The 12,987-nt window shown below is 37.4% G+C and overlaps 1 protein-coding gene across 10 annotated transcripts in view; it reads right to left on the bottom strand.

Moving 5' to 3' along the window:
* Sipa1l1 (signal induced proliferation associated 1 like 1) overlaps positions 1-12,987 on the bottom strand; it is a 333,742-nt gene that overhangs the window by 85,855 nt on the left and 234,900 nt on the right. For all 10 annotated transcript variants that reach the window (XM_010645389.1, XM_010645392.1, XM_010645396.1 and 7 more), the window contains 2 exons: positions 11,056-11,186; positions 5,745-5,933 (listed from right to left, as the gene is read on the bottom strand). In XM_010645389.1, the coding sequence (XP_010643691.1) occupies positions 5,745-5,933; positions 11,056-11,186 (320 nt within the window). The remainder of the gene's footprint in view (positions 1-5,744; positions 5,934-11,055; positions 11,187-12,987) is intronic.

Here is a 12,987-nt window from a genome sequence, read left to right as displayed (position 1 = left end):
AAAAAAAAAAAAAAAAAAGACAATTGTTCTGCCAAAGTGTCATTTCAGAAATTTGTTTTAGAAAGAACGTTTCCCCTATGGGTCATTTTTCAAAACTAGCTTCCCAAATCAAAGCAACTTGTCAAACTCATTTATCCTCTCAAAATAATGCAACGGGCAATGAATAGGTGAAGTCAGTAGAGAACTTACTTTATGTCCTTATTTAAAAGATCAGTACTATTCATTACTATTCATTTCCTTATATCCATTTGTGATATATACTAAATTATGATTACTTTTCCCATGACCCTATGTACTATCACTTAAAAGGTAACTTTTAAAATTGAGAACAAATGTTTCCATTTGAAGAATTTTTAATCAACATCTAGAAAAACAATGAAGATGTTCATTTAGGCAAAACTACAACTATGAAACCAGACATTTCTTAATAGAAACAGTTCTACCTACTTTCTCTACAGCAAAGTAGCAGTTGTACTTTAAATATTTATAAGCCAGCCCTACTCCTATTTAGAGTTTATCACATTATGCTTAGTATCGGGCATTGCACCGGCAGCAATAAGATCCCCACCATCACTTTTCAGCTTCTTGCCCCTTGTGGGGAGAGAAAAGAGGAGAGGTGCGAGTGTACAGGTTAATAATGTTGGCTCTGACTACTCCACCATAAAGAAGGATAAGCTTCAGACATCTATCGATAAATGGATGGATCTTGGGACCATACACTTAGGTGAAATAAATCGGACACACATATTTAAATACTACATTGTTTTCTCTGGTGTAAAAAATGTGGAAATAAAGACTGAAATGTATAATGGATGTTAGGAAATAGAAAGAAAGTGTTCAAATGGGAAGGGGAACAAGGGAGGAGGGAAGGAGAGAGGAAGAGACAAGAAAAAAAGGGAAAACAAAGGAAAGAATGGAGACAAAGCTTCTGTACATGGGGGGAATAAAGTACAATTTCTTAAAATTAAAAAAATTAAATAATGTGGGCTCTGGAGTCTGAGCCTAGGCTCAAGACCAGGCTCCACAGATCCTAACCGTGATCAAGTTCTTTGTGTCTTGCTAAACATGTGTGAAATATGAAGAATAATAGTACCTACATTAAAGGATTCAGAGGATTAATTACAGTAATTCCTGTGAATTACTTCATATAGTACTTGACATCATTGCTCAAAGTGATCAATTTTTTATTTTCTTTTATTTTTTTGGTACCTGGGATTGAACTCAGGAACTTGTGCGTGAGTGGCAGGTGGCAGCACCACTGAGCTAAATCCCCGGCCAAAATGATCAATTTTTATTACTCTCATATATGCCGTGCATGCCTGCTCAGCCAGACCGCTTGCTGCTCCATGAGCACACACTGCTTTTACTCCTCTCCACTTTGTTCTTATTGTTCTGAGTCTAGCCCATCCTACTGCTTGTTGGCTGGCTTGAAGAAATCCTCTTCTCATTCAGTCTCTCTGGACCACTCAACTTCATTACCCCTTCAATTTCACCTCCACTGATTTTTTTTTTACAGGTCTCTTATTGTACTCATTATATTAACCCTGACATATATTATAGGAGTTTATGACCTTGTCTCCTTCATAGATAAGGACCATGTCTTACTAGACTATTCTGTACAGTACTTAGTTTTCAATGAGTGGTACTCAAAAACCACTCATTACATTTGATGTAGGCCTATTTGAAAAGCATGGTATGCAACGTGGCAGCATTTATTTGGTAATCAATAGTATTGATCTTGGGGAAAGAGTGAAACTCTACTGACTTCACCTATCTCTAGTAGGCTATTTATAAAGATTGAATGAGATAATGCAGCTAAAGGGCAGCTAACAGTTACTGCAATTATCAACAACATTTAATACTACTTGCATGTGTCAGCACTGTACTGTTACACGTGTGTGAATTCTTTAAGCCTCTGGAGGTCTTGGTTAACCTGAGAGATACAAACTCTTTTTTGAAATACTGTTACATCTATCAGGTGTAAAGGTTCAAAGTCAAGCAGTAGCTGTGTTTGTACATGACTAACGTTAAGCTGGAACATTAAGCCATGCCTTTGGTAAAAACATGTATTTTCTAAGGGTATGTGATATTCAACAGGGTACCATATATGAGAGCTACTACAAACTCTGGTACATATTTTTATATTTAATAATTTTTAGATTGTAACTGAAAATAATGAACGTTACTTATGCATTAAATACATGTATTATATAAATACAACAAATGCAAATCTGCAGTGTTTAATTTTTTCTCATTTTAGCACATACTAGTCATGAGTGTGTTTCTCAGATACACATGACCTCCACTGTAAATTTTTGGACCACAATCTCCAGAAGGTTAAGATGGGGCTTGGCATGATAACATTTCATTCTTCTTGCACAGAGTATATAACTATTTTAAAAATGAATATTAAAAAACAGCTTATATGGCCAATTCAAAAGTAACTGAATTGGCCATATGATTAAAAAGATGACTTGAATAGATAACAAAATTTCTAAATTTTCAGACCATAGATTTTTTTTGGGGGGAGGGGTACGGGGATCAAATTCAAGCCCTTGTGCTTGCAAGGTAGGTGGTGGAACCACTGAACCAAATTCCCGGACCAGACCATAGTTTTAAAAGATCAAAATAACAAGATATGAAAGAGAAGTGGGAAACTTGCACGTGTTAAAAATAAAAGGTAGTACTGTATAATTTCCTGTCTAGTATTTGGGATCACCAAGGATTGGGAGGGAAGAAAAATGGCCTGAGAATTCCTCAATCCCTTCAACTGTAAAGTAAGCTGATAACTAGAATGGGCTGCTCAGGGTTGCTTAGAGTATTAAGTCAGATGATGCCAGCAAAGTATTTACAATACCGTAATAAGATAGTCTCAACGGCCTAATAAATGAGAACCTAAAAACATAATGGGTAAACTAAATCCAGAGTTAATCTAGATGTTCTGCGGCTCAAGTGAATAAACACACTGCCAAGTTTGTCTTCTCATTCTCATTTTAATACTGGAAATGGAAATGGACATCAGTAAATACTGAAAGGCCCAGAAAGGTATCAGGAAGGAAAATGTGAAAGTTTGGATAAGCCATCAAGCATTTCATTTCCAAAATGAATTTCTTCAGGACTTGATACCTACTTCATTTCCACCTACATAACATGGCTGAGTCAAAATGAAAAACAGAGCTTTGTGCAGTGCTTTCTTGTATGCTTTACATATAAATGCTTAATTTTTCTCTTGTTCATTATAGCTTTTCATAATAGTAAAATGAGTATATCCAGCACCAAAAGTTTAGAAGGCAGAATAACATAATCCAGCAAACAAACTGTCTCTTCTTCTAATCATGATCATGTAAGTCACTTAGTAAGAGTAGAAAAGCTATTAAAGATCATTAAGCCAGGGATGGTGGTGTACACCTGTTGTCTCAGCATTCAGGAGGCAGAGGCAGGAGGACTGCTGAAAGTTCAAGTCCAGCTTGAACGACAAGGCAAGAAACTGTCTCAAAAAAAAAAAAGAGGCAGTACAAATAATTGAAGGGAGATTTTAAAGATCCTTTTAATGAGTTCAGTTTCTTGCTATCACACTATGAATCTCTTTAAATACAAGAATATACAAGGCTCAAAATTTTTAAAAATGATAAATGAAAATAAAATGCTCTATAATGATTTATATTGGTAATCTATAGCACTTATATGCATGTCTTTTAAAACCTGTATTTCTAACAGCACCAAAACTAAGTCAATAAGTCACACACAAAAAATGACTTCTGTGCTGAAATCTGCATGTCATTTGCCATATACCAATACAATCCTAGCTTTGAATCCTATGAATGGAGATAAAAAGACGGGCTGCGTAGTGGTGCCCTTTAGTCCAAATATGTAGCACTTCAAACTTCTAGATTCTACAATCTGATTAAATTCTGCCTAACAGTAAAATTCTAGTTATCAGGACATAGGACATATCTTTCCAAAATGTAACTGGACAAAATCACTGATTGCCAAAGTTTAATTTTTAATTAAAGGAAATAACTATCATGCAGTATCATTAAAAATTTATGAAGGAAGGGTTATTTTAGTATCTTTAAAAATAGGAAGGTCATAATTATAGAGTAATGGCCAGTTTTGTGAATGAAATAAATTTAACTCTGAGTTAAATTCATTGTAGTACTATCCTTGTCTCTCTCTGTACTGAGGGACCCAGAGAGTGTCCATCACAGAGCAGCACCACGCAAAGCCTAACATTTTGCAAGCACTAACAACACAAAATGTGTCAGAAATTCCATAAAATATCTACAACTGGAGTGTCCACTTTTAAAAATGTGAAGTTTGAAACCAGAGAAAAACCACAGTAAATACCTTCCCTTTCTGTAAAGCATTCTGTTCTAATGTAAATTTGGAATGTTTAGTATGTGATTATATTATCAATGCCTATGAGTTTTTTCTCCTTGACAAGACGATTATTTAAATGACTATATCAATCAAGATTAACCCAATCACATTTTCCTACTTCTTACAGAATATACATCCTGCATATTTACTGGAAATCATCCCCCAAAAGAGCTAAGTTTATGCATTAGTTGTTTTGCAAGCATACAAAATGCTTCAAATTTATATTGTAAGTATGGATATTCAAAGCATTCTTTAAAAATACATATGGACAAGACATTAGCTGTGCCTTATGAAAAGCAAAATGGGCAGAAAAAACTTAGATTCAAAACATTATATCCAAATATTGTTTCACTTTACATTTTCATCAGCTCAATTAAAAGAAAAAATAAACTTTGAGGCTGACTTTGTAGAACTCTTACTAGTTTTTTTTTCTTTTTCTTTTTTGGTACCAGGGATTGAACTCAGGACCTCGCACTTGTGAAACAGGCAGCGGCACCACTGAGCTAAATCCCCAGCCCCGATTAGTTTTTAGACTGGAATTTTTGAAATTAAGAAAATATCACCAAAATGTGTTCACAAAATGACATCCAATAACTAAACCAATTTTATTTTCTTAGGGAACTTTTTAAATGCAATATTAAAACTTTTACCCATTCTCAGGGTGCAATATGGCTGAAATGCTAAAAGAAGTTAAAGGCTATATAAGTGCAGTATCTACAAAACTAGCTCATATGCTCAAATTACTCCAAGCAGAATGTGGATAGCACTCCTCAGTCTTTAAAATCATAATTTCCCCATCCTGTCCCTTCTGCAACCTTTGTGTAGATTATTCTACCCTGAATTTCTATTTTCACAGGACCCCCCACATGTAGGGAGAAGTATAAAGAGAACAAATCTTGGAGTATTTTAATTTTGTTAGTGATTAGCACCCAATTTTTAAACATAAAAATCTTGGCTATGCATCTTTGGTGGTACTAATAGACTTTTAAAATCTAAGCTTTTAAGAATTGTGTGGTATAGTGGCTAACATCACAGGCTTTGAGGCAGATGATTGAAACCTGATTCCACCACTTATTAGCTCTGTGAAATGAGATTTATTACAGTCTCTCTGTCCCCCTAAAATGGATAACAGCACCTCTCTTAGGGTAGGGAGATTAATAACATGTTTTGGGAACCTAGAACAGAGTCTGGTAAACATGCTCATTAGTGTTAGACATCATTATTACTGTATTATCAATGTAATATATTTATTACCACTATTATCACTGCTAAGGCTTATTTCCAGATACTTGAAAAATTCACTCTCTGTATTTTGGAACCATAGCAAGAAACAACAAGACTGCTTTTCTGCAAGCCACACTCACCCCTTGTTCATCCAGTTTCATGAGCTGCTCTGTGACTTTGGGAGTGTTGAAGGCCAAACGCAAGCACTGCACATTGAGCTCAGGGATCACATGCTCCAGCACCTCTTTCAGGGGCAGCCCTCTAGCGGTTGAGTGCTTTGCTGTTGAGGGAACGGCATCTTCCAGGACAGACCCTCTCAGTGTCATGAGCTGAATGAGAGATAGGGACTAATGTGAGGACTCCTTAGGGCATGGGATTGCGAACACGTCATGTGCACCAAAGGCTGAGTGAGACTGCAGCTTCTTACAGAACTGCAGGGTGGCTTGTGGTTGGAAAAGCCAATGAGGGAGAAAGAGTGAGAGAAGTGATTTAAGATACCGTATATGAAAAACAAGGTCAATGTTTTCAAGAAATCCCACATAGATTCAAAGGAACTGATGAGACAGTCTTCTAGGGATATTTACCTAAGTGCCTAGTAACAGTCCCGTAAAAAAAAAAGTAAGAACAAGATTTCTATATGGCTACACAATAAAGCATACTAACCAGGAAATTATCCCACACAACACTGGAAGAATAAATACATTTAAATATTATAAAGCTTTAAATTTCTCAATACAGAGCAGACAGGCACAAATTGTTCATATCCTCAAATGCTGCTATACTAGGACAATGATTAGAATACAGCAGCATAGTCAACAGCGCTAGAAATTACATTTTCCCTTATTTCTTAAAATATCTTTCAATAAACTCAAGCAAAGACCTTTCTCTGTGATTTGCTGGAGAAAAGCTAACCAGACATGAAGCCTAAAGTAGTCTTAATTTCTAAAAATTTTCATATGGCAAGTTATTATCATAATTTACTGTTTGGTGACATGAGGAAAATTACCAAACTGAATGAGTTTTCATTAAATCTGGAAGTTGTTAAGGTGTTCTGGCTCCTTAAGCTAACAGGGGAGTGCACATTGAGGGATTCATGTAGAATGTGCAAGGATGAGAGATAAGAAATGAACCCCACAGTATACCTGGGAAAGATACATTTACTAAAGAAAGTAGAACAAAAGCAGGTCCCAAGACAATCCAAAGGCAGAGAAGGAACCATCATGGCTCAGGAGGTAAGGAAAGACCTGAGAAGGAGTGGCAGTAGAAAAGAGCCGTAGAGGGCCGGGGATTTAGCTCAGTGGTGCTGCTGCCTGCTGCACAAGCATAAGGTCCGAGTTCAATCCCGGGTACCAAAAAAACAAAACAAAGAAAAACAAACAAAAAAGAAAGGAGCTGTACAGCTTTCTACACAAAGAAAATGTCAACATGAGGTATAAGTGGGACAAAGCAATTGCTATAGCTGGACCTAAGAAAGACAAGAAGAGTGTTGGTGAAGCTGTGAGTGGAAGACAGTGGACTCACAGTTGACTAAGGGAAGAGGCACGACACTGGCTCCCCTGGGTCCTCTCCTAGTGTGCTCAGATGGGGACGACACTGTATACTTTCAGAAATGAACTTGGTGAAGAAGATGAAATGCAAGAAGTAACTGGAAGAGGAAAATATAGGTAGGAGACTAAAAATGTGTTCAGGGGTAACAGGATAAAAGGCATGGTACAGGATCAGCAAGAAAAGTGAAAACCAAAGGAAGAATTGCCGGTACTAGAGATATCTGATTTCCATTCATTTGGTGACTCTTTTGTATTTCATTTATAAGTGACTTCTAATAGCATTCATAAAAGCCATTATTTTTCTATTACTTTAGTTTGTTTGAAAGTGTTTTTGCTGTGGTTTAATTTTAAATCATAGGAAACAACTGGAGAGCTCAGTAATTACTGAGTTCTTCCTTTTACGAGGTAACACCTACCTGTTAGGGGATTATAAAAGCTGTGAGAATTTTCAACTTAGGAGCCAAGACCAGAAATGCAAATCACTGCACCTTCCCCATAGAAAGAAAAAGCTAACTTGAAAGTCAAGCCAGATAAGAAAATAATGACTCATTTTTTACATCTAGACCACTACTAGCACTATGTACTGGTATTTTTGTTAATAATTTCCACAAACAAGGAGATAAGTGTCCATAAATCCTTGCACTTCCATGTTAAAAATACACATAAGCCATAAGTTTGTAAACCACAGGTCTAAAATGTAGGTAGCCTTTTTTGTTCATGATTTGCAAGGAACACTTCTATTGGAATGACAAATGTGCTTGTGTTCTGTTATCATGAGGCCATTTACTGAAGCCAGTGACTTGTCACTATGATTGCCATCTTTCTTTATCCCCTCAATGTATTTAATACATGAAAAGCCCCTAATACAAATTAAATGTTATTCCACTATATATGTAGAGAATTTGCTTCAAGGAAATGAATTAATTGTTCCATAAATTCCAGGAAATATGGATAAGGAACAAAATTAAAAATTTTTTTCTATCAAAGGACATTTAATTCTAAGAAAAGCCTTACAAAAAGATATAAAAATTAAATTGTATATTTAAAGGTTATTTTGTTGGAAAGGAAAAAATTATATAGAAGTTAGTAGTAATTAAACACTAAAAGAAAAGGAGGGGAATAGGGAGGGAAGAAGAAAGTGTAGAGAGAAGAGGGGAGGAGAAAGGAAGGGAAGTGCCCATTTTATTACTCTTTCTTTTTTGCAGGCCAGGTGTGTGTGTGCGTGGAATGGAACCCTAAGCCTTGTACATGCAAGGCAAATGCTCTACTACTGAGCTGCACCCTAGCCCTAAGAATGCACTATTTTAGCTATTAGGCATAGAGCAAGGAACAAGCAGAGAAGTTTCCCCCTTTATGGGGCTTACATTCTAGTGGAAGAAAGGGAAACAAAAAGAATAATCAAAATGTGTAAGACAGTGTTTAGTATTCGTAAAAAATAAACATAGAAGTGGATATGAAATAGGGAAAAATGAGGGAGGAAAATTTTAAGATCCAGTGGTCAGGGAAAGCCTCTGTGGTTTATGAGTAAAGAGTTGAAAGAAATGAGAGGACTGGAGCTAAGCAACTGATGAATGGGGAAGATGCTGCTGAAGTCCTGGGGCAGAGGTGTCCTAAATGGAGGGAGGCCAGTGTCTCTGGAAAAGACTGAGCTGCCAGAGGCACTGAAGGTGAGGTTGGAGAGGTAGCTGGGGGCATGTATGTGAGGTCCTAGATTAGCAAGGCCAGTGGCATTTGCTTACAAGAATATGGAGAACACTTAAAGGATTCTAAAGAGGAATGAGGAGATCTGGATCCCATCTCAAAAAGATGTGCTGGGCCCAAACGATGCAGGGCTTCAGAGCACAGGCAGGCCAGTTCTCAAAGCAAGGCCAGGCCTAAACCCAAGCAGGACAAGTGGCCGAGTTCTAGACAGAGTACTTTGAGGACAAAGCTGATAAGGGAGGCTGACAGACCAGGCTTGAGGGCAGAAGGGAGGACAAGAGTGGAGTGAGTCAAAACTAACTTAAAGAGCCAGGTATGGTAGGTGGCACAGAGCTGAAATCCCAGCACTTGAGACCAGCCTGAGCTAAATGAACAGTCTGAGGCCATCCTGGGCTATATAGAAATACTTTGTCCCGATAGATAGATAGATAGATAGATAGATAGATAGACAGACAGACAGACAGACAGACAGACAGATAGATGGATGGATGGAGTAACCAAGGTTTCTGGCTGGAACAACTGGAATCCGAGTTGCCAGGAACTAAACATTAATTTGAACTTAAATGTGGCAATGGTTTTCTGAATATTTGTCTTGATCTTGTCAACCAAAGGCAAAGAACAAGGATCCAAGGCACAGAATTCGTTTGAATGAGCCAGCAGGAACAAGCCCAACCTATGATGAGCCCTGGAGTGAGGTACAAAGAGAAAGCTGTGGGCAAGGGAAACAACAGGAGCAAATGGCAGGAATCATTCCCAGACCACAGCAGAGCTCAGGACAGAAGTCAGCGCTAAAGGGCGAGGAGTGCCTCCAAGGCTAACTGAGGAGGGACAGGCCATGGAAACTACAGCAGGATCTCAGGAAAAAGGTGCTGAGCCAGGGAATTTTGATGACACCACACACCCGCTCCCCACAAACACATAAAGGGCAGGTGTTGTGAAGGAAGACTAAGATGGGACTTAGAACAGTCTTGGGAGTGGAAAAAGATAAGAACAGAGAGGACAACTCCCCCCGCCAAAAAAAAACAGAAATAAGATTAGAGTGGTTCACAGAGATCCAGTGGATACAGGAGGCTAGGTAAGGGCAGTATCCTAACTCAATACAGGATATTCTCCCTGCGGCAGATGCTCAACCAAGAATGCACATTGCTTAACTACCAGTTCTGACATGGAGGAAGAGTACAGGAGAGCACCTTGGCTCTCTTTTCCCCTGTCCACTATAAACTACACATTAGATATTACGGTCTTGCCTTTAAAAACCCTATTTTTAATTTCCCCTAAGTTCAGGCTTAGGCACAGTTACTGAGTGAAGTCAATCCATAGAACTTTCCTTGATTCAAGGGAGGAAATAAAGCTAAATGCCCTATTTAAATTTAGCTTCAAAACCATTATTTTTCCAGACCTCTCAAAGGGCTACTAGGCATTAATGCATAAGAACAATCCTAAAATGAATTAGGATCTGAGAGGCAATCAAATGACAACTAGAACAATTATACAGATGTTTAGAAAGAAAACAAAAAAGAATCTCATAGTCCCAAACGTACACACATTAAAAAAAAATACTTATGTGGCAATTTTATTTTTCCTTTTCTTTTTTAACCAGAGCTTCATTTAAAATAAAGGCTCATTTATTATGTCTATTTATAGTCCTAAAGAGTTCCAAGAGCCTATTCACTCACAATTAGCCTTTAGTTCAAATATGTACTCTGTGTCCCAGGCCTTAGAAAATAGATCCTAGATATAGCAAAATGAGGATGGAAGAAATCTGTCTTCTTGGCTCAAGAAAAATCCTAAACAATAGCTTGGAAGACTGAATTAAGTCTTAGGTGACCATCTCTCATCTTTTTGTGCCTTGGCACCTCCAGCTGGCTAAGCAGCTAGCTTGTGTAGGGTATACAATATATCCCAATTGGGATTCTGAGGGTTCCAGTTTGCCTGTGCTGTAGTACTTCACGGGCATATCTTTCTCTGAAGCAAAACACCATTCATTTATTTTATCTCTCCAGAGCTAGGGTAAAAGAAAAGATCCAGACCTGATCATCTTATCTACTTTCATCACCACTAGAGTGAAGAAAGAGGAGTTCCCTGTACCTTTTTCAATCCCATGGAAATTTCTGACCATGTGCCACTGAACCCAACTGCTCTGCTACTATTCCATTTTGCCCCACTTCAATTAAGCTTAAATTCTTTCTCACTTGCAACTTACCTCACTAGTTCTAAAAATTATTCGGTAGTTATATGGAGATGCATTTTCTTTCATTTCTTCTGGTTTTTCCCTTCGGATGCTCACAGCCACTGGACCAAGATTCTCATCAGCCCCAAAATAGTTCCAGTGTTCTTAAGTAAAATAAGATAAAAGATAATTAGAAAATTTACTAACAATTGAAAATGTTAGATTCTGCTCAGTATTTAAGATCATCACTCAGAAATTATCCTTATCAATAAAATGTAAGCAGGTTTAACAAACATTAATAGCCCTCAATGAGTTATAAAAACAAAATCTACACAGGTTTCCTTCCAAAGGAGATAACACTGAACAGAGATGGCTTGGTAAATTTTTACTAGTCTATAACTTATTATTCTATGGTGATTTCTAAAAGAAGTTTATGTTTTATCCCTATGCACCACTATTTTAACAGGCTACAGTGTGTTCTTTAAGGAAAAGTTTTTTAGCTTTTGTTTAAAATAAACATCCTAAACCTACTGAATACAGAGAGTTGGAGGAGAAAGGGATTTCCCCCAGACTATGATGATCCTGGGCTGGAGAGAAAAGGAGTGAATGAGCAGCCTTCTGATCCCAGGTAGCCCACATCAGGTGGAGGAGTCCAGAGGAAACACCTTCAGAGGGCTCAGAGAGGCAGCCTAATGGTTCCCATGCAATGAGCACAGAAAGGCAGCCAGCAAAAGCCAGAGAACCTGCGGGACATGAGTGGGCTGGGACAGTAGGCTTCTGTTAGGTAACTAGATTGTCCAGGTGACCAAAGAGTCACTCTCTTCTCCTCCACATACTCAACTGCCAAAGGCTCCAACTCTTTGCATAACCTTTGGGGGTAGAGAAAAGTCTCCAAATGACAGGTGTGAAGTTTACCTTCCTTCTCACAAGAAGAAAAGTGGAAATCAAAATTAACTTATAGAAAATGTTAACCTAATATTTACGGGGCACCCAAGTATATATTTCCTTAAAAACTCAAAACTATTGATATGTACATGAGATGTTCACAGATGAGGAAGTTAACACAACACAAAAAATATGAGAATTGTAAGTAAACCAACTTATTTTTCAAACCTCTAAAATATATTCTTTACATTTTTTTGTTTCATTTACATGTGACATGGTTAAATGACCAAGTTGTGAAATGGTACATTATTTGCATACAAGTGCATAAATATTTGAGAGTACATATTACTTCCATATAAAATATAAAAGTATTTGAAAATCCATGAGAATAATAATGAATAATAGCATAATGTGTCTAATCATATGGCTTTAAAAATTTTAGATAATGCGTATAAAATACTCTGCAAGTATTAAAGCATGATTAGAAAAATTCTGATCATAAATGAGGACTAAGAATATTATAATCCATGGAAATTCAAAATAAGAAAAAACACAATGGAAATTCAGGCAACAAACATCTCATATGAACAACTAAGAAACAACCCAATAAATGTCACAAAATTCATGTCCAAACACTCATGTACATCCTCAAAGCACAGCACATGAGAATCACACTCAGGTTATTTACTCTTACTTTGCACACAATTCTAACAAGCTTGGTTCTCTGGTCTTCAAGCCACAGCTTTATTTCAGAGGTGGAATAAGTCCAGATGTTGACAAAGTCCAGGGTGTAGGGCTGATAGAGACTTGCATGCAGACAGCAATGTGATAGAACAACTGACGACAAGGAAGAAAACAAAGGGAGGAGACAGAAATAGTATAAAAAAGCGGACAAGAACTTAAAGAAAAACAAGACAGCAGTCTGGGGCCATTTGCTAAGGAACAAAGAGCTTCAATTAACATACTTCAATAACCTCGGGGGAATTTTAATACAGCAGCACAGAACAGTGGATGCATCAAAGATGAGTGAGAATCATAGTGATTATATTCCATTCCTTGCACTTCAGTCTCCCTTGAAAC

This window comes from Fukomys damarensis, unplaced genomic scaffold (genome assembly GCF_012274545.1).
Source record: "Fukomys damarensis isolate Sample0158 unplaced genomic scaffold, DMR_v1.0_HiC HiC_scaffold_21, whole genome shotgun sequence".
NCBI classification, from domain to species: domain Eukaryota; kingdom Metazoa; phylum Chordata; class Mammalia; order Rodentia; family Bathyergidae; genus Fukomys; species Fukomys damarensis.
This window is presented reverse-complemented; position numbering and strand designations above follow the sequence as displayed.